Genomic DNA, 21,491 nt, shown 5'->3' with positions numbered 1-21,491 from the left:
GTAGCGTTGTCGCTGGGTTGCCAACATTCAGGGGTGTCAGTCATTTTTTGCCGCGGGCCACATTGTAGTTATGGTTTCCTCTCGAGGGCCGTTATGAATTTGGGGAACCCATTAGAATGTTTAAATCCCTTCAAATATTACATATAGAGCACACAGCAAATTAATGAATAACTCGTTTTCAAATCTGAAGTCAAGAATAATGACTTTTATTGTGGTTGACATCCAAAAATATGACATTTTGGCTCAGATTTTAGCTATCATCATGGAATTTAACAAGTTTGATTTGCTTTCACGGGCTGAAAAAAATGATGTGGTGGGCCGGATTTGGCCCGCGGGCCTTGACTTTGACACTGTAATCTTTATAGAGAATATTACAGCATTGCACAAAATAACTTGCGCAAACAAGTGGAAATGCAGACAGTTTACTGCACATCCGCACGTCATGCTTTTATCAATCTGACCGTACGCAGCGATAAAAATATGTAAATAAGATTGAGGATTACTTTTGCTGGTTTGCGGTGACAAAAGTAGCGATCGGCGGCAGCATTGTCGTTGGCTTACCAGCAGGTGAGACCGACGAGATTTCAGCCAAAATGGCTTTTGGAAGTTCGGTTCACAATTTTAAAAAATCCTGTCTAAAAGTTGTAGTACGCCGTACGTTATTTGAAATGATAAAAAACGTAGACAATTCGAGTAAAACGTATAAGTTGTTTGTTGATAGCTATTTTGTCACCCCATGGTAATGTAGGTTAGATGTGCAACTCCTCCAACATTCCGCCTGCGGCCAATGGACCCCGGCATATTACTAGGCTTTTCTTGTTTCAAAAGAGAGATATCTCCAAGAAAGAAAAAAAGATTTCGGCATGCATATTTAGATATACTGTATACGTAAAATTACAAACAAAAGTTTACTTCACAATACAGCAAAGAGGAACTGCGTCACTGACGTCACATCCGTAAACACAAATATATTTAGCTATGCTACGGTTAGCTGTCATCTCTCCCGTCCTGTTGTTTCATTTCATCATCTGACTAAAGGTAAACATGTTTTTAGGGCTGAACTCGTAACATTTAATTTGTGTGGTGGTGTCAAGATAATTGGCGCGGCTAAGGGTTAACATTGAATTGAATCGAGCTACTTTAGCTCGCTAGCTCGTACGGCTATTTACGTTTTAATGGCTTGTATACAAGTGGAATGCAGGATGTGACATGTTTTGTTTCAAAATTTAAATAATAGAATACCTCGCGATGATTAACAAAACAGTAATAACGCTGAGATCTTAAGGTTTCACACTACTGAATTAAAAAGAGACACGTGTACGATTTTACACGCGAACCAATAAATGTGGTTAAAGGGACAGTTTGTATCATGCAAAAAAACGGTATTCGTTAAAATCTATTTGTAAAAAGTCTTTTATCATGGTATGTGACATAATTGCTTGTTTATACTGTATTTACGCAGCGTACTCTTAACCAACCAGAGGCTGCCATGTTTCGCTGCCATCTCTGTGCTACGGATACCCGAAGGTGACAAACTGCGAATGTATTTCCTCATGATCCAGAAATCGTTCGTGTTGACGTTGCTTGCACTCCCGCTGAAGTCATTGATGAGAGGTTTGCAAAGAGTGCTCTCTCTTGGGCAGAACAATGCCCTGATTTGCATTTTTTAAAATGGTCACTCTTGCAGCGTTACTTTAAATTGAAAACAATCTTGTGTAGATGTCTCGAGCGGCTCCGTCACGCATCCCAATTACTGCCGATGCTCCCGTGGACAGGGACGAAATTAGTGCCGAGGGTGAAGCTGTCCGTAGAGAGGTGACAGACGTCCAACGCGTATTAAAGGAGGTGGGATTCACCAGCGCCACCTTCATTGGTCCCGCCATCCCCCCAGAGAAGAACATTGAGGACTCGCTGAGTGACTTTTACAAAGAGATTCAAGCCATTGACAATCATTCAGTCGAGAAGGAACGAAGCACTTGCATCCAACTAGAAACGTCGTCAACAAGCGGACGTACGGAAAACCCTCCTGGGGAGGACGACATCAGCGGAGCTGCTGTCAAACAGCCACCGTGGTCTCACCCGTACAAAAACAGGCCGTATTCCACTCACAGGGCGTCTCTTCGGTATCGCCCGGATTATTATCCTCCACCGACATTCCACCGAGCGTCACGCGATTTCCGCCTGCCTTCTTTTCCCTATCCGCACCGTTCATCTCCACTCCGGCACGGGCCTCCCACCGACGTCAACTGGTATCCTAGGAGAATTCCGCCGTTCTGGGGGACCCCTCGTTATCACCGTGACAACTGGGGGAACGACGACGATAGCGCCGGTGATCCCGGGTGGCCCTGTGACGCACCACAGTGTGATTCTGAACACGTCGAAAGGCATCGGCAGCGTTGCGACGACAACTTTGACAGAACTTTGCCGTTGGTGCTTGTTCTCATGAGAGGCCTACCAGGCTCGGGGAAAACAACGATGGCTAGGTACGTCTTTTGGAGCGCGCTCCACGTGGCCTGATATTGAACATCTTAACCGAACACACAAATTCCAAACGCAAATGTTGTCATTTGACCAAAAACGCTATAAATTCCCCAAAAGTCCACTTTTTGGTCTCTTCATCTGTAAATGACACTGTCTAAATACTGACAGAATTCTTTAAATAGCCACGTCCAAAAGTCTTTGAAGATTCTTCTGTACCTGAAACACAATCAAAGAAAGATATTTTACTGTGATGTGCTAATGTCGCTAATTGCTAGACGCGCTACATACTCAACTCAAGAGTACTTCAAAACTTTATAATTAAAGATGGAAAATATGCTACTCAATTCTGTGTATTTAATTAGTGACATTCAGTATGAAATGTATTATTATTATTATTACTGTATCTTTTAGCTATCTAGCTTTCTGTCTATTTGAGTTACTGCCGGGTTGAGTGAACGCTGGCGTGTGTGGCTGCCACTGCTCACCCGCGGAAAAACGTACCCTGTGACTGTAAAGTGACCTTGGGAGTTTTGAAAGGCGCTTATAAATTCAATGTTTTATTATTATTATTATTATTAACCCAGCTTCTATGATGTAAGAGCTCTTTTGACACTTGAAAGGGAGTTGCTGGGAACGGCTCCCAGTGGCGTCATCCTGAGCACAGACGACTACTTTGCGCATAACGGCGGATACCGCTATGAAGCGGGCCTTGTCAGAGACGCGCATGAGTGGAACCAACAAAGAGGTGAGAAAACGCAGCGTTACTCATGACGAAAAATCAAGAATGAACGTTGTTTTGCGTTCCTTCAGTGGTACTGTTGCACTCGGTCCAAGAGTACTAGTTGTAGTTGTTGTGGGCCTGCCTTTCAGCTTGCGCCGCCATGCACGACGGCCGTTCTCCCGTCATCATTGACAACACCAACCTGCAAGCCTGGGAGATGAAGCCTTATGTCCAAATGGCGAGTAGCTTCTGAAGTGCAACGTGGAGATGGGACTTTGCGTTCGCTAATGTAACCCACCCGCCCGCACATTTGCCCTCTCCCATCTGCAGGCCTTACAGCAAGGATACCAGGTTGACTTTTGTGAACCAAACACCACCTGGAAGTATGATCCCTACGAGCTGGAGAAGTAACGTTTTTCTTTTTCTTCTTGAATTGCATCATTTTTCTTTTAGTCTGAACTCAAAACAGAACTCGATGTTGAGGGTTTTTATTTGGAGCCGTTGCTCTCAAGCATAATAATAATGAGGGGAGATGTCTCAACGAAAAAGTGGCACAAAATGGCGACCTCCTGTGGCCACCTCCGTTTTGAAAGCCGCTTAAAAATGAAATTTATTCTTCTTATTATTATGACAGTATTATTATTCTCTTGAGAAAATTGCAAGCCCATTTTAGTTGGGCGCTATTGGCGCAAACAATAGTAATAATACCGTCATAATAGTACATTTCATTTAAGTGCTCCCCCCCCTCCTAACAGGCGGAACAAGCATGGAGTCCCTCAGGAGAAGATCACGCAGATGCTGGATCGCTTTTGGTCCCCCATCTCCGTGGATGTGGTCTTGAGTTCTCAGGAGCCACAACACATTCAGAGGCGCCACGCCGAGCTAAGGCAAGACGGACCAACGTTCAGATAGATAGAGCAGGCAGAATTTGCCCCCAAAAATTTGGAAAGACTGCCTCATTTTGTATTGGAACTCAGTGTTTTGTACAATGTTTGTAAATTGGAGAAGTTGGGCTTCTCTTTTTTAGAAAAAAAAAAAAAGAGAAAAAACTAGACAGTATATTTTTTCGCAACACTTTGATTTGTGTTATTTGTTTAATCCAAGTGTTTTTCTTTGTTTTAATTATTAGAGATTTGTCAATCAAATACCCAGACATTTACAAACCTTGTTTTAAAATCAAGTCTTCTTCTTCTATCCTTTCGGCTTTTCCCCTCAGGGGTGGCCACAGCGAATCAATGTCCTCCATCTATCCCGGTGTTGTGCATCCTCTTCTCTCACACCAGCTACCTTCATGTCCTCTCTGACCATCTCAGTCTGACTTTGTCTCCAAAGTCTCTAATATGAGTTGTCCCTCTAATGTACTCATTCCTGATCCTATCCAACCTGGTCACTCCCAAAGAAAACCTCAACACCTTCAGCGCTGCTACCTTCAGCTCTGCTTCCTGTCTTTTCTTCAGTGGCACTGTCTCCAGTCCAAACATCATGGCTGCTCTCACCACGGTTTTATACACTTTTCCTTTGATCCTAGCTGAAGCCCTTCTATCGCACATCACACCTGACATTTTTCTCCAGCCGCTCCAGCCTGCCTGGACACGCTTCTTCACCTCTTTTCCACAGTTGACCCCAAGTACTTAAAATCCTCCACCTTCTTTATCTCTTCTCCCTGTAGCATCACTCTTGCACTTGGATCCCTCTCATTCACACACATATATTCCGTCTGGCTGCGACTCAAGTACTTCGGGTATTTGATTTTTTTTCTCTCTTCTGTATGTTTCTTTTCAGAGCCAAAGATGCTTTTGAAACTAATTATTCATTCTTGCCTTTAATTTTTGCGACTGCATTGACCAGAGAAAGTAACATTTTCAGATCTCAAGGCAGCAGAACACACATCGCCTTGATTTTCTTTGTTGGAATTTATTCCACAACCACAAAATAATCACTTGTCGACAGTTCCTGTTGCTAAGCAGAATTAATTGTGCGGCGTATTTCGCCACGCTCACCCGGTTTAAAAGACAACACAGAGATAAAGATAATAGATTCAGATCGCGGCAGCTAATTCGACGTTTGTTGATAGCACGTTTTTGTTCGTGTTTTAGCGGTGGAGCGTCGTGGTCACGCGAGGCGCTGAGCCAATCACTCGCGTGCTTTTACTTTTTTTTTAAATATCCAATCCGAGTCTAATGTTCGTAATAAAAGTACCAAACGAAACAGGCTTTTTAGATCTTCAGCGTGTTCGCAATGCATTTTGGGAGAATAAAGACTCGAGATGCTCCTTGTTTAGATCGTACAAGTAGGATGTTTATTTGCAAGCGCTTCTCAGCATCGTACCACAAGTCACTGACTTTGGTCGCTGTCGAAGGACCGGATGTAGTGTTGCGGCTGGGTTGCCAGATCCACTCAATGTTACAGCATTTCGTAAAATGAGGATACAAAATCTCTTTCCTAACACAGGCATCGCAAAATAAAAAAGTATACATTTGAGTTTCTAGAAACTACTACTTTGGCGTGGCCTCTCTGAATGACATGTATTTTATTGTTTCAGCCATGCCGGAAGTAGCCATTCCAGTGCCAACGGTTCTCTGACAGGCACGAGCCGAGTTGTAAGCGACCACGATGGCTCCCAAAGCCATTCCGCGTCCGGTAGTCGGCGGCCGCCGCTCACGCTCGGGGCTCACGCATGACGGCGGCTCGTTTTTCCACGCGCGTGACGTACCGCAACGCGTATTCGTACGCGTTCGTATTTAAGAGCGAAATGTCCCCGCCTCTGTCGGCAGCGGCAGGTGCGGGGCTGCCCGGTGCCAATTAACGAGGAGGAGCGGCAAGTTGACTGGCGACGACCCCGGCGACGGAAGCACTCGAGCGGTTACCGCGGCGACACTTCTCGCCTCGTCTACGGTGAGGTGGTGCGATGCACCCTGACACAATGGCACGATTTAATCCGTTGGAAATCTCGCCATCTTTTTGAAAGAGGCGTTTCTGGGCAATATACCGCGGGGACATGACGGTGACTATCGATTGATTGGTTGGGAGTTGTGAAGACCCCCTACCTAACCCCTACTGGACGACCTCGGTGAGTGAGGAAGCTTAAACAGTCAAGTTGAGTCATGGCTGCAGGCTCCCCTTTGACGGGTAAACCCGTTTGTCTGCGTTTTGGAGGCACGGGCTGTCTGGCAACCTAGATTTCGGCGCAGGTCTGTTCAATTATCATCCATCTCAATGGCCACCCATGCCGTTTAGAGCCCTGCGTGATCCCTGCTTGCCTCCAGGGGTGATGTCACACTGCACCCTGCTCGGATGCTCTCCCGCGCGTACCTTTTTGGGACGAGGTTCTCTCTTCTCGTTGCCGATTACATAAGGCGTACCTCACTTTGACGGGGAGGGCTAGGGGGCGTGGGGGGTCGGGACGAATGAGGACCGCGTTACATAAGGAATGTTTTCCTTCCACTTGGATGGGCTGAGGAGGAAGATTCAAGCAGCTCTGCAAATAGATGCTTCTTTGGAGGCTTTTAGGGTGTCCGTCACTCGTGTTTAATGTTCCGCACTTCCAAGGTCTTAAAAAGGCAGTTCCGCACCTTGCTCTATTCTCTCTTCATCTCGTAACAGACACTTCCATATGGATGTTGTCGGGTGACTCTGCGCCTAGTCTGAAGATGCAAAGCCGTGTCTTAACTCATTCACTACCAGACGTGCAAAAATGTGCCCACTCCAGTGCCAGGGTTTTTTTCACTCCAATTCCAGGACCCACAGAATATTGAGGTTTAGGATTACATAAAGATTCAATGCAGTGTAAGAAACCTTAGCCTCTCTTCTTTCATCAGGAAAAAAAAAAATAATAATTCAAGTTATATGGTTCTGGAGTTATCTAAGCTTGAAATGGGGGCGGCTGTACAAAATATAATACTGTAAATACAGTACATATTGCCTTGATCCTCTCTTCTTTCATCTAGAACTGCTTCATGTCACAAACAGGGTACAGAAAGTGCTGAAGAATGAATGACTTTGTTTTTTTTTGTTTTTTTTTTCCAAGATGGCGGCGCGTGCACACGCAGCGGCTCCTCTCTCTCCTGGCAAATTGGTTTTTTCGTGTTTATTATGTTTGTCTCACTTGTGTAAAACTTCGTCTCCATCTACCTCGCTACAACCGTGGCGTACGTACCCCCGTGAGGTTCTGCTCGACATCGGCAGTTCATTTTTAAAACCAAAACCAGCTGAAAGAGAAGTGCTACGCAAGTATGGATTGCTCAGGGAGTCGGCTCGTCCATTGACCCCCACTCCTCCACCGACCCCCACTCCTGCACCCAACCCAGAGTGGAGGCGCCACAAGCGCTGTATGAGGAAACAGAAGAGGGGGAAGCGTGGAGGTATCCGTACGAGGCTTGCGGCTGGCCCCCACCGGCCGACCATTCCTACCATCACGCTGGCCAATGTACGCTCGCTGGACAATAAAATGGACTACATCAGACTTCTCCGCTCAACTTCTAAGACCGTGGGTGAGTGTTGTGCCCTTGTGTTTGTGGAAACATGGCTGAACGACAGCATACCGGACAGTGCCATCCAGCTAGCCCAGCTAACTAGCTTCCGGGCAGACAGAGTGCTCGTCAAGGTGGGGAAGTCTCGCGGCGGGGGACTCTGTGTTTACATCAGTGATGCCTGGTGCCGCAACGGTGCGGTGGTATGTAAACACTGCTCACCACTGATGGAGCTTATGGTCATAAAATGTCGGCCATTCTACCTGCCGAGGGAATTTAGTGCCATACTGCTGGTAGCAGTTTACATCCCACCGAGCTCAATTAACAACAGGAGCGCGGCATTAAATGAACTCTACCAGCACATCAGCGAGCAACAGACAGCCCACCCAGATGCTATCCTTATCCTGGCTGCGGATCTCAACCATGCCAACCCAAAAAGCGTGTTTCCACAACTCCATGGACACATTAATTTTCCAACTAGAGGTAACAACATTCTGGACAATGTTTTCACCACACACAAAGGAGCCTACAAAGCATACCCCCTCCCCCACCTAGGAGCTTTGGACCACTCCACTATCATGTTAATGCCCGCATACAGGCCAGTTGTCAAAGTCGTCAAACCAGTCAAGAAGCAGATAAGGGTGTGGCCTGATGGGTCGTCAGAGGCACTCAAAGACTGCTTCTCCAACACCGACTGGAACATGTTCAGACAAGCGGCCACTTACAACAACACCACCGACCTCCAAGAGTACACAGACTCTGTTACCTCCTACATGAGGAAGTGTATGGATGACGTGACTGTCACCAGATCTGTCACCGTCCGGGCCAACCAGAAGCCATGGCTGACAGGTGAAGTCCACAGGCTCCTTAGGGCTAGGAACGCTGCCTACAAAGCTGGCGATGAGCTGGGCCTGAGGACAGCCAGGGCCAACCTGTCACGCGGCATCAGGATGGCCAAGAGACAGCACTCCAGGAGGATCGCCAGCCACTTCACAGACAGCAGAGACACCAGAAACCTGTGGCGTGGGATACAGACCATCACAGACTACAAGCCCTCTCCACAGATCTGCGAGAACGCCACCACTCTGCTGAACCAACTGAATGACTTGTTCGCCCGCTTCGAGGCAGACAACAGCACTCCAGCACAGAAGACCCCACCACCTCCCGGCGACCAGGTGCTGACACTGTCCCAGGACAGCGTGAGGCGATCCCTCAGAGGGACCAACGCACGAAAAGCCCCGGGTCCCGACGGCATTCCTGGCCGTGTACTGAGAGACTGCGCGGATGAGCTCACAGATGTCTTCACAGACATCTTCAACACCTCTCTGAGCCAGGCTGTTGTGCCCACGTGCCTCAAAGCCACCACCATCATCCCGGTCCCAAAGAAGTCGTCCCCCACCTGCCACAACGACTACCGCCTGGTCGCACTCACTCCCATCCTCATGAAGTGCTTCGAGCGGCTAGTTATGAACCACATCAAGGCTGCCCTCCCCCCCAACCATGACCCTTTCCAGTTTGCATATCGGCCCAACCGCTCGACCGATGATGCCATCTCCACTGCTCTCCACACAGCGCTCACCCACCTGGACACCAGAGACTCCTACGTCAGAATGCTGTTCATCGACTTCAGCTCAGCATTCAACACAATCATCCCCCAACAGCTCATCAACAAACTGAGCAAACTGGGGATCAGCACCTCCCTGTGCAACTGGCTGTTGGACTTCCTGACGGGGAGACCACAGGCAGTCAGAGTTCAGAATCAGAATCAGAATCATCTTTATTGCCAAGTATGTAGAACACACAAGGAATTTGTTTCCGGTAGAACACGCTGCACTAGTATCGTCGTCAAAAAAAAAACTGCTAAGTGGCACTATACAGTTCCATTTTGGCTACTGTTGAAAGAGTTCAAAGAGTTAATGGCTTGGGGGAAGAAGCTGTTTAAATGTCTGCTGCATTGTTGGAAACAACACCTCCAGCACCATCACACTGAACACAGGGGCCCCCCAGGGGTGTGTGCTGAGCCCCCTCCTCTTCACTCTGCTCACACATGACTATTCACCATCATCACCCAGCTCCACCCTCTTCATAAAGTTTGCGGATGACACAACTGTGGTGGGCCTCATCAACAACGATGAGGAGACAGCCTACAGGGACGAGGTCAGCCGCCTTGCCACGTGGTGCAAGGACAACAATCTCCGTCTGAATGTGGAGAAGACGAAGGAGATTGTTGAGGACTTTAGGAGAGTGCGCCCCCAGCATGCTCCACTAACCATTGACGGTGCTGCAGTGGAGAGAGTGAGCAGCACCAAGTTCCTGGGAGTGCACATATCCGAAGACCTGTCCTGGAGCCACAACACGGCATCAATCACCAAGAGACCCACCAGCGCATGTACTTCCTCCGCAAGCTTAAAAGAGTTGGAGCCCCGACCCCCATTACGACCTCCTTCTACCGCGGTACCATCGAGAGCATCCTGACCAGCTGTATCACCGTGTGGTACGGCGCCTGCACCGTGTCCTGCCGTAAGACTCTGCAGCGTATCGTGAGGACAGCTGAGAAGATCATCGGTGTCTCTCTCCCCCCCCTTCAGGACATTTACAACACCCGCCTCACCCGCAGAGCCATCCGGATCGCTGGCGATCCCACCCACCCCTCCCACAGCCTCTTCAGCCTGCTGCCATCGGGTAAGAGACTGTGGAGTCTCCGAGCCAAGACCAGCAGGCTCAAGGACAGTTTCTGCCACCAGGCAGTCCGGAGACTCAACTCCCTCCCAGACCTGCCCACCCTGCCCATTCCCACTGCCACACTCACCGAACTCTGAGGACATGCTACACGATGTACTATCATCCTGAACTCTATTTTTTGTTCTTTCTCATTTTTTTCTGCAAGATCTCACTTCAACCCTTTCTTCTTGTTTGTTTTTGCATTGCTACATTACGTCACTTTATATATGTCACTACCTCACTTTACATACGACACTACCTCACTTTACATTCAGAAATTACATGTATAGTCTGTTGTCAATTGTATGCCTTTTTTAACCACGTTAGCCAACTATTAGTGCCTTGCATGCTGGGTCCGAGAGGACATTAATTTCATCTGTGCTGTATGTCATGCATATTAGCATATTTGACAATAAAGCTGACTTTGACTCGGTGTCTTTGTGTTGTCATATTATTTGTTATTTAGTTGTTTTTTTAAACTCTGTTACTTCCGGGTTGAGTGAACGCTGGCGCATGTGGCTGCCGCTGCTCACCCGCAGAAAAAAGATCCTGTGACTGTAAAGTGTCCTCGAGAGTTTTGAAAGGCGCTTTTAAATGAAATGTATTATTATTATTATTATTATTGGTTAATATTGCGCTTGAACAACAGCTGAAGCTGGAACAAAGCACTAACATGGAAAACAGGGAAATGCCAGAGGTCTGGCCAGCGTTTTATCGGCACCCCAGCAAGAAAAAGCTAAACCTGAACAAATTTGGGAATAGCGCTCCACGTCATATTTTCAATTCCTGAATAAATTCAGGAATGGCAGTGAACGAGTTAATCAATCGACACCAGACGTTGCTTTCAATGGTCCTCCGCTTGCTTTCTACCACCTGCAAATATCCAAGGCTGTCTGTTTGAATACAGTTGAGAAAGGTTCATGAATGCAAATAGGACCAAGCGCCAGGTGTCGACTCCCCGACATGCGTCCGCACAACATCGTCAGTGCTAATAGTGACTAATTGTTTGAAACATAATCCGTGTTTTTTCTTTCCATGGCGTTCCCGTTGGCTGCGCAGACGTGACGGCGCCAGACGCTCGCTGACGATGGATGAGGCGGCCAGCCAGCTGGAGCGAGAGCACGTGCATGGCGTCTACGACAAGATCGCCCCGTACTTCAATGACAGCCGCTACAAGGCCTGGCCAAAAGTTCGCCAGTTCCTCCTGGAACAGCTACCCGGGAGCATCGTTGCTGATGTCGGTGGGTGCTGCCCTCTGGCTTCCCGAAATGTTTTTTTTTTTTTTTTGTTTAAAGGACAACCGACGTCACTTTTTTGTTTTTTAACTGACACCAGAAAAACGTTTTATAGCATCTAAAATAGCCAAAACACACAGTATGATATTTTTAGTCAAATGCAAAACACCAATCAAAATGACTTCAAAATGACGTCCAAAAATCTGCAAAAAAATTGAGCTGCGAATTGGGCATTTTCAGAAAGTCCCGCCCCCAGTTTGTGACGTCACGCCAAGACGGCTTGCATTGCTGGAGAATCCAAACAATGGCTTCAGATTGGGAGAATATGCTTTCTTGTTACATATCCAGTTATGAATATGATTCAAGTAGTTCTGAAGAGGAAAGCACACATGTTTGCAATCGATTACATAATTTATTCCGTGCCATTTTGAGGCAACATTGGGGGGAAATCTCTCGCCCAAAAAAAGAGGCACAAAATGGCGACCTCCTGTGGCCACCTCCGTTTCCACAGGCTGATAAATTCCTTCTATGGCGCTTGGACGCCCTCTTCTGGCCTTCTGGCGGCTTTTGGGTACAACACGAGGTCCCCAGACCAAACAAGTACAGCAAAACACATTGACGTGATGGAAGGACCGCTACAATGCATCTTTTTTACGGTAAAGGGCGGTCCTTTAGTGACGTCACGTACGGGCTCGTCACCAACTCAAAAACAAGACTTCCTGAATATTCAGCGCGAGTCTTAAAATGTAACATATAGCTATATTTTACGTTTTGAAACTCACAATGAATATTCATGAAGTCTTGTTTTCGAGTTGATGACGATGCCGGAAGTGACATCACATTCGGAACGCTGCTGACCGAGAAAGCCACACACAATGCATTTTGGGTACTTTTTTCCACCTGAAAACACCGTGTTGATGGCGAAATCAGAAGGAAAACTACATAAATAATGTGATGGTGAATCGTTGTGTGTCACAGCCAATTGCGCTAACACGCGTGAAGAAGGTGTACGTTTACTCAAATTCCCAGCGGACAAATCAGCCCATTTCCAACGGAGCGGAGCAGTCGAGCACCAGCGGAGGCAAACAAGGAAGCTAAACAGGGTTAACGATTCGGCGCTTGGATAGCGGAAGTTTGATGCATGTTTACCCAATTACTCACACTGCACTGGTGAAAGAGAGCAATCGCCATATTAGCGAAGCAAACCGATCGGACAAACATCCACTTTCCACTGTGTCATTTGTTACTCTGGAGCGCTGTCGGAGCTTCCTCTCTCGTCTCAACATCTGATGTTCGAGTGGTGGTCTCCTTTGTGTGTGTGCGTGAAACTCATCCTCTGTGTTCTACCACAGAGTCATAGGTGGCTTTACGACTCTGATAAGCAGCTTCATACACTGGACAAACCGCTGCTTGTGCGCCATCTTGTGCTTGTGCGAATTGATACGGAAGGACTTCTTTCATCGATGTCAAACATGTATGCTTTCCTCTTCAGAACTATTTGAATCATATTCATAACTGGATGAGTAATATGAAAGCATCTTCTCTGAATGTGAACTCTCTGAAGCCATTGTTTTGATTCTGGAGCAAGGCAGTTTGTGAAGGAGTATCCTGACGTGACATCACGAACTACTTTCTGAATATCGAGCTCATTTGTGGTAGTTTTGGCACACTTGAAGTCATTTTTATTGCTGTTTTGCATTTGACTAAAAATATCACCCTGCGTATTTTGGGTATTTTCGATGCTATCAAACACTTTTCTGATGTCAGTGAGGAAACAAAAAAATGGTGTCGGTTGTCCTTTAAACGGTTGAACCTTTAGCTGTCCGGAGTACTTGTTCCGACACGTTGGTTTTGCTCCCGCGCAGGCTGCGGCAACGGCAAATACCTCGACATTAACGAGGCAGCGTTCAAGCTGGGCTGCGACGTCTGTCGCCCCCTGGTGGACTTTGCCGGCGGTCGAGGGCACGAGGTGCAGATGTGCGACGGGCTGCGTCTGCCTTACCGGGACGGCTGCTTTGACGCCGTGCTCTCCATCGCAGGTGAGGCCGGCTCATCGCGGTCACGCCCGCTTGTCCGTTCAAGGCAAATCGACGGGACGGGAATACTTGCCAACGGAACAAATGTTGCATTTTTGTTTGTTTCCGTATGATATACGTACACACGCAAGCAAGCACTCATCTGGAGTGATTCAGAACGGTCAATTTGGGGAGCCAAAGCTATAATGCAGCGGTGTCAAGCATACGGCCCGCGGGCTGGAACCGGCCCCCCAAGGAGGTTTAATCAGGCCCGCACGATATTAAAAGGGGAACAAATGCACAAACGACATGGAATTCAGATTTTTAATGAGGTGCAATTCAAGGATTGTCCACTAAGGGGCAGAGTGGTGCTGTTTCAATTACCGTAGAAGAAAACAGCGGTGTATTTTTTTCAACCGCGGTTTCAACACACAACTGGCAAGTGGCAACCCCGCTCATTTCCCCTGTCTGAGAGATGCGTGTGTGTGTGTGTGTGTGTGTGACCAGACCTGATGCGGACTCAAAGACAAGATTGCAGGATTACTGTTGGAGTTTGAGAAACGTTTTCAGGTATTTGTTGAACTTGAGAGAGAAATTTCAGTTTTTCGCTCACCTTGAACAGCTAAAGCTTCAGATCTACTGGTCAAAATCCAGCTAGGAAGAATTGATTTGCAATGTGATGCCGATTTGACGGGCAAATTTGCCTCCGTAGGTATGGACAACTTTTAACAGTACAGTATCTACTACCAGGGTAGCCCAAATTAACAGCCCTGGCTGCTAAAACCTACAACCTACCGAACAAGCACTTAAATGACATTCGTGAAGTGTGAAGTGGTCAGGATGCAGTCAATGATGCACTTGGACAGGCCAAAAGATGCCAAATACAAGGAACAAAAACAATGGTTTAAAAATTCCTTTCTTTACAAATAGCATTTAACCTTTAAGTGCATTATTATATTTTTCGATAGCAATTTATTGTTCAAGTTTTGTGCCATTGGAGAATCATTGGGGATCAGTTGCAATGCATATATGTGAATGATAAAAGTAAATTGCACATTTGGTTGTTCATGAAACGAAATGTTGTGTAAAAGGAATGCTCGTTAAATGCCATCATTTTCCTCATGTTCTTGTGCTTCTTTACACCCAAACTAATTAAAGACATGATATTTTGGTTATTTATAGCATGTATGGTATACTTTTAAGGGTCTGGCCCACTTGACATCTACCGAGGCCATATGCGTTTGACACCCCTGCTATAATGACTAAAACATTGCAGAATATATTGCAAAAAAGAATGACATCTTGAAATTTGAAGACAAAAATGATGCCAGAATATCCATTAAAATTCTACACATATGAGACAAATATGATGGGGATAAAAAGTATGAGATTAAAAAATCCACACCTCAATTATTTGCCAAAACTTGAGCAATCAATGCACAAAAAACATGTATATATGTGTGTGTGTGTGTGTGTGTGTGTGTGTGTGTGTGTGTGTGTGTGTGTGTGTGTGTGTGTGTGTGTGTGTGTGTGTGTGTGTGTGTGTGTGTGTGTGTGTGTGTGTGTGTGTGTGTGTGTGTGTGTGTGTGTGTGTGTGTGTGTGTGTGTGTGTGTGAGCACATGCGCATATACATGTATATCTATATCCATCCATCCATTTTCCGTACAGCTTCATCCTCATTAGGGTCGCGCGGGTTGCTGGAGCCTATCTCAGCTGTCTTCGGGCACGAGGCGGGGGACACCCTGAATTGGTTGCCAGCCAATCGCAGGGCACACAAAGACGTACAACAGTCACTCTCACACTCACACCTAGGGACGATTTGGAGTGGTCAATCTTCCTGCCATGCATGTTTTGGGAATGTGGGAGGAAACCGGAGGACCCGGAGAAAACCCACACGGGCCCGGGGAAAACTCTGCACTGTGAAGCCGGCGTGCTAACCACTTGACTACCGGGCCGCCCTTATATATATATATATATATATATATACAGTAAAGTCTCGTTATATCGATATTTAAGGGAGTCCAAAAAAATATCGATATAACCGGGACTATCGATATATCCGACCCTGTTTGCATGTAATTTTCTCCGTGCGTCCATAGAAATAGTATCGATATAACCGGGACTATCGATATATCCGATATCGATATAACGAGACTTTACTGTATATGAAATAAACTGTACTATATATATGAAATAAATTGTACTATATAATAAAGTCGTTTTATTGACCTTTGTGATGGTCGTTGATGCCTCTTGATGATATCCGAGTGAAGTTGCCATGCTTTCTCGGCGATAATACCCCCACTCACACTGTCCCCTGCTCGCTATTTTTCATTAATCCAAATCAACAGACATTTTTCAACCTCTTCTATTGCCTGAGACCGTTGCTTAGACAACACAGCCACAATTAGCAATGGTCGACTTAGCATCCCAGTAGTGGGACGCCAAGTCACACAAGGCGCTTATAAAAAAAATGTATTATTATTATTATAAATGCACACCTCGTTTGTGTTTCTCGATGATCTCCTTCTGCTTGACCGTAATTTTGTTTTGTGTCCTCTTCGGCTGAACACTAGCCTGTGGTAGGGTCTTTTTCGTTCCCCAAAAAGCCAAAGTTTCCACTCGATAGCAAACCACGTATGCCACGTATGCACTCAGAGAAAGGGTGTGTGGAAAAGTAGTCCGGCAGCTACAGTGGCGCTGTTCGGCTGTGTGCTTTGTTGTCTTCCGCCGAAAGGTAGTCTGCAAGCCATTGTGGCTCTCCGTGTGTTTCCTGAAAACTAGTTTGTATGGCAAGAATATATTATTGCGAATATGTTTGTCTGTACATTGATACCTTGGCTTACGAACGCTTTCGCTAACGAACCTTTCACCTTACGAACGTTAAATTTGCGAGAATATAATATTGGCATACAAACAATTTTTCGGGAAACGCACGGAGCGCCACAATGAGCGATGTGTCGTTCGCAAACGAGCCGGTTCTTGGGGCTCCTAACAAGGAGTTAGAAATGGCAGCTGGCTTTATTCCCCGCCTCTCGTCTTCGGTTAAAGCTGCGCGTGATTGGTCAAGATCCGTGGTAGAGGAGTTAGGGGACACACACAGCAGGACACACGCAGCAGTGAGCGGGGGAGGGGGTTACAGAAACACACACACACGAAAGGGAGACGACAGAGCTTGAAACAAAAACTGAAAAAAAAAAAACAAAAGTGAAATGGTTAGAAAATGGATAGAAACAGTGAAATTTGGACTCGTTTCAACTTTATTGATAGTTCAAAGGCAGAGTATAGACTCTTCTTTTCCTTTCGGCTTTTCCCCTCAGGGGTCGCCACAGCGAATCAATGTCCTCCATCTATCCCGGTTTTGTGCATCCTCTTCTCTCACACCAGCTACCTTCATGTCCTTTTTGACCACATCCATAAACCTCCTCTTGGGTCTTCCTCTCGGTCTCCTGCCTGGCAGTTCAAGACTCGGCATCCTTCTCCCGATATAGTCACTCTCTCTCTCCTCTGGACATGTCCAAACCATCTCAGTCTGACTTTCTCTCCAAAGTCTCTAATATGAGTTGTCCCTCTAATGTACTCATTCCTGATCCTATCCAGCCTGGTCACTCCCAAAGAAAACCTCAACATCTTCAGCTCTGCTTCCTGTCTTTTTTTCAGTGGCACTGTCTCCAGGCCAAACATCATGGCTGGTCTGACCACCGTTTTATACACTTTTCCTTTCACCCTAGCTGAAACCCTTCTATCACACATCACACATCACACCTGACATTTTTCTCCAGCCGCTCCAGCCTGCCTGGACACGCTTCTTCACCTCTTTTCCACAGTTGACCCCAAGTACTTAAAATCCTCCACCTTCTTTATCTCTTCTCCCTGTAGCATCACTCTTGCACTTGGTTCCCTCTCATTCACACACATATATTCCGTCTTGCTGCGACTGATCTTCATTCCTCTCCTTTCCAGGGCATATCTCCACATCTCTAGTTTCTCCGCCACCTGTTCCCCGTTCTCGCTACAGATCACAATGTCATCTACAAACATCATGGTCCAAGGAGATTCTTGTCTAACATTGTCTGTCAGCCTGTCCATCACCATAGCAAACGAGAAGGGGCTCGGACCTGACCCCTGGTGGAGTCCCACCTCCACCTTGAATTCCTCAGTCATACCGACTGCACACCTCACAACTCTTACAGTCATGATACATGTCTTGCACCGCTCTGACATACTTTTCCGTCACTCCAGACTTCCTCATGCAATACCACAGCTCTTCTCTGGGCACCCTGTCGTACGCTTTCTCCAGATCTACAAAGACACAATGCAATTCCTTCTGACCTTCTCTGTCCTTCTCTATCAGCATTCTTAAAGCAAACACTGCATCTGTCGTACTCTTTTTTTTGGCATGAAGCCACACTGCTGCTCACAAATGTTCACTTTTGCTCTTAGTCTCGCTTCAACTACTCTTTCTCAGAGTTTCATTGTATGGCTCGTCCACTTTATTCCTCTGTAGTTAATACAACTCTGCACATCTCCCTTGGTCTTAAAAATGGGCACGAGTACACTTCGTCTCCATTCTTCAGGCATCTGTTCACCATCTAAGATCTTGTTGAATAACCCAGTCAAGAACACCACCGCCACCTCTCCAAGACACTTCCATACCTCGATTGGTAAATCATCAGGCCCGAGTGCCTTTCCCACCTTCATCCTCTTCAGCGCCCTCCTCACTTCATCCTCGCTAATGCTTGCTACGTCTTGGTCCACAAAAGTCACGTCTTCTACTCTTTGTTCCTTCTCATTTTCCTCATTCATCAATTCTTCAAAGTACTCCTTCCATCTTGCCATCACACTACGTGCACCTGTTAATACATTGCCATCTCTATCCTTAATCACCTTTACTTTCACCGTGCGCTGCATCTCCTTGTACTGCTGTCTACTCTCGTCCGTCCTCTCAGTGTCCCACTTCTTCTTTGCTAACCTCTTTCTCTGTATACACTCCTGCACCTCCCCATTCCACCACCAAGTCTCCTTATCTACCTTTCTTCCACTCGATACACCAAGTACTTTCCGACCTGCGTCTCTGATTATGTTCGCTGTAGTTTGCCAGTCACCTGGAAGGACCTCTTGCCCACCCAGTGCTTGTATTACCTCCTTCCTAAATGTCATGCAACACTCTTCCTTTTTCAACATCGACCATTTTGTCCTCACTTCAGCCTTTGGTTTCTTCATCTTCCTCACTGCCATCGTCATCCTACACATCACCAACCTCGCATATTTGTTTTGGCAATTTTTTTTTTACGTCGGATGCTCTTCCTGACACAACCCTCTGTATTTATCCGGGCGTGGGACCGGCACAATAAGACACTGGCTTGTGCCCCCTTGTGGCTACATTAAAGGCATGGTATAGACTGCAAGATTAAAATATCCCATCAATCAGGCTCCACAAATAATCCGCACAAGCCATCTGTACAGTTTGATGAGAACATACAAGCAAGGGACCCAGCTATTAATAAAGTTTCTGGTGTGTCTTCCTGCATCTGTTGCTGTTGCAATATCACAACACTAAGATGTACAACCCAGAGATCTTTGAGACACTATGCAAAAAGCTATCCATTCCATCAAGCCATCAACGACCATCACAAAGGTAAACAAAACAACTTTATTCTACTGTACCACTTGTTTCTTTAATTACAATACAATAGCACATTTATTATACATAAAATAAGGTATAGTGTGTGTAGGTTTAAGGCTTATTTAGTTGGAAATGATGTTTTATGGGGACTTGGGAACGGATTATTCTGGTTTTAATGGTTTCCTATGGGAAATGAATGTTTGTAATACACACTTTTCACCTTACACACACTTTCTGGGAAGCAATTAAGTTCGTAAACCAAGGCATCGCTGTACCTCTATTTCCCTTTATGTGTCTGTCTGTCCCTACAAATTGGGATTAATGCTAAATCGTTTGCATGCAATATTTACAGTCATCCACCATTTGTCCACCAAAGAACGTCGTATCCGAGCAATAAGAGAGATGGCGCGCACGCTGCGTGCGGGCGGCCGCGTCATGATCTATGTGTGGGCCATGGAGCAGAAGAGGCGCAAGTTTGAGAAGCAGGACATCTTTGTGCCGTGGAACCCCAATCCCCACTCGCCGGACGCGGGACCCCCGTCGCCGCCTCTGGGCCGGGCGAGCGCCCTAAGCGCGGGCGGCGTCGACGGCGTCGCGGGCGACGAGCAGAGGAAGGTCCGCAGCATGTCGTCCGTCGCCGACTGGGCCCCGCGCAGGCTCTGGTTCTTCTCCCGCTCCCTGGACTCCGTCCTGGACTTTGGGAGCTTATCCGTCTCCCGCTCGTCATTCCGGGAGCTCGGCTCGCTGGGCCCGCGACGAGCTCTCATCCAGCACTTCTCCACTTTATTCTCTCCATCCTCCGCGGTCGGGTCGGAGGAAGACGTCTTCGGCTCCGGCGGAGATGTCCACGCGGAGCCCAATGATGTCAAAGAAGAGCGCGGCGGCGGCGGCGGCGGCGGCGGCGTGGCCCTGGCCCCCGAGTGCGGCGCCCTGGCTCTGCCCGACCTTGTCCCTTTCCAAAGGGAGCCCTCCGGGCGGGAAGGCGCGGCGTCCGGCGAATCCTGCCTGAGGTATTATCATGTGTTCAAGGAGGGCGAGTTGGCCCGGCTCATCGCCGACCACGTGGCCCAACTGCGCGTCCGTCACGCCTACTTTGATCACGCCAACTGGTGCGTGGTGGCCGAGAAAATCTGATTGACTTTGTTTTTATTTTGTCATTTTTATTGTCCGCCTAGGACTTTTAGCACTGAAATCGCAGTTTTTACTTTCACTTGATGAATCAAGCAACTTTGTTTTGACTTTTATTCAATGTTTTTTGCGAGTTTTTCACATGCAAAAGTTCTTACGATGCATATTTATGATTTTATTTGTTCGGATCATTTGGAGGATGCCGGATTGACCCGGTTGTCCATTGTCCAGCAAAACACCACCAAAAAGTTCCCTGCCAGTCTTGCAGAAAATGCTCTTTTTTTCGTTTTTTAAATGTGTATTTTTTTCAATAATTCGGAATTGAAATTTTAGGAATACAAAAGATGGGAATTTGCTCATGGAAGCGGCACAAATCAATGTATTTGGCACACCGGGCGATCCAAAGCAATAATGCTCATGAAGGCTAAATAACACGAACACGCACATACGATAGACGCACACCGCTGCAATATCACTGTAGACGAAACGCACAAATACTGAGTGAACGAGTTGTGGGGGGAGGGGTGAAAATATTTTCAAAAAAAGCACAAATGTTGGACGTTTTTTTTTTTCTTTCAAAAACAACGTTTGTCCGTCTCTTGAGTTCGACCTGCTCACATTTGAGCGCGGCTCTCTAGGCAAAAGTTCGGCCGTGGCTGCAACGTACGACTGTTCCCTTTTATTGACGCAAAGAAAATCTTCAAGTCATCGTGTGGAAATTAGTGTCGTTCCCGTCGCGTTTGTAGTCCGCGCTAGAATTGTGTTTTTTTTTTTGCGACGTTATTTTTTTTTGCGCTGTGCTTTGTCCTTTCGCATGTGCAAAGTGATGCTGATGTGTCGCCAGGTCCTCGTCCTCCCCAAGCAGACTCCCCCCCGCTTCTATACTGTGAATGGAGTCGACATTATCGCACTTTGTGAATTATTTGCAAACTTGAAACGTTGAGCCAAGGAGGTGTGTTTGTCCTGTCAATGCTGTTGTTTTATTTTTGGGAATAAAAGCTTTAGTGCAGAGAGTTCTTCAGTCTCTGGGGTTTTTTTATGTCACAAAGTAATAATTTAGATGAGATTAGATGAGCCGTTTATCACTGTCGGTT

The 21,491-nt window shown here is 46.7% G+C and overlaps 1 protein-coding gene across 4 annotated transcripts; it reads left to right on the top strand.

Moving 5' to 3' along the window:
* The first annotated feature begins 937 nt into the window (after positions 1–937).
* LOC148887952 (uncharacterized) lies at positions 938–21,351 on the top strand. 4 transcript variants are annotated; one of them, XM_089013369.1, is made up of 10 exons: positions 939–1,038; positions 1,463–1,614; positions 1,720–2,483; positions 3,102–3,226; positions 3,352–3,440; positions 3,533–3,609; positions 3,958–4,089; positions 11,452–11,633; positions 13,493–13,666; positions 19,622–21,347. In XM_089013369.1, exons 3-10 carry the CDS (start codon positions 1,720–1,722, stop codon positions 20,401–20,403), a joined length of 2,325 nt encoding a protein of 774 aa, XP_088869495.1. In that variant the 5' UTR covers positions 939–1,038; positions 1,463–1,614; the 3' UTR covers positions 20,404–21,347. The 4 variants fall into 4 exon arrangements, with proteins under 4 accessions (XP_088869493.1, XP_088869495.1, XP_088869492.1 ...); XM_089013366.1 differs by having other exon boundaries at positions 3,081–3,226; XM_089013367.1 differs by having other exon boundaries at positions 938–1,038; positions 1,463–2,483; positions 3,081–3,226; positions 19,622–21,350.
* Positions 21,352–21,491: the final 140 nt, after the last annotated feature.

The sequence above is a fragment of the Hippocampus bargibanti genome, linkage group LG14 (genome assembly GCF_051943395.1).
Source record: "Hippocampus bargibanti isolate YZ-2025 linkage group LG14, ASM5194339v1, whole genome shotgun sequence".
Taxonomy (NCBI): Eukaryota; Metazoa; Chordata; class Actinopteri; order Syngnathiformes; family Syngnathidae; genus Hippocampus; species Hippocampus bargibanti.
Note: the sequence above shows the minus strand (reverse complement) of the source record. Positions and strands in the feature narration are given on the sequence as shown.

Excerpts from the sequence above, each read along its gene's own strand:
- LOC148887952 (XM_089013368.1), top strand. The coding sequence starts at position 1,720 with ATGTCTCGAGCGGCTCCGTCACGCATCCCAATTACTGCCGATGCTCCC. Across the intron at positions 3,227-3,351 it reads TGAGTGGAACCAACAAAGAG|CTTGCGCCGCCATGCACGAC; the intron begins GTGAGAAAACGC and ends CCTGCCTTTCAG. Across the intron at positions 4,090-11,451 it reads AGGCGCCACGCCGAGCTAAG|ACGTGACGGCGCCAGACGCT; the intron begins GCAAGACGGACC and ends TTGGCTGCGCAG.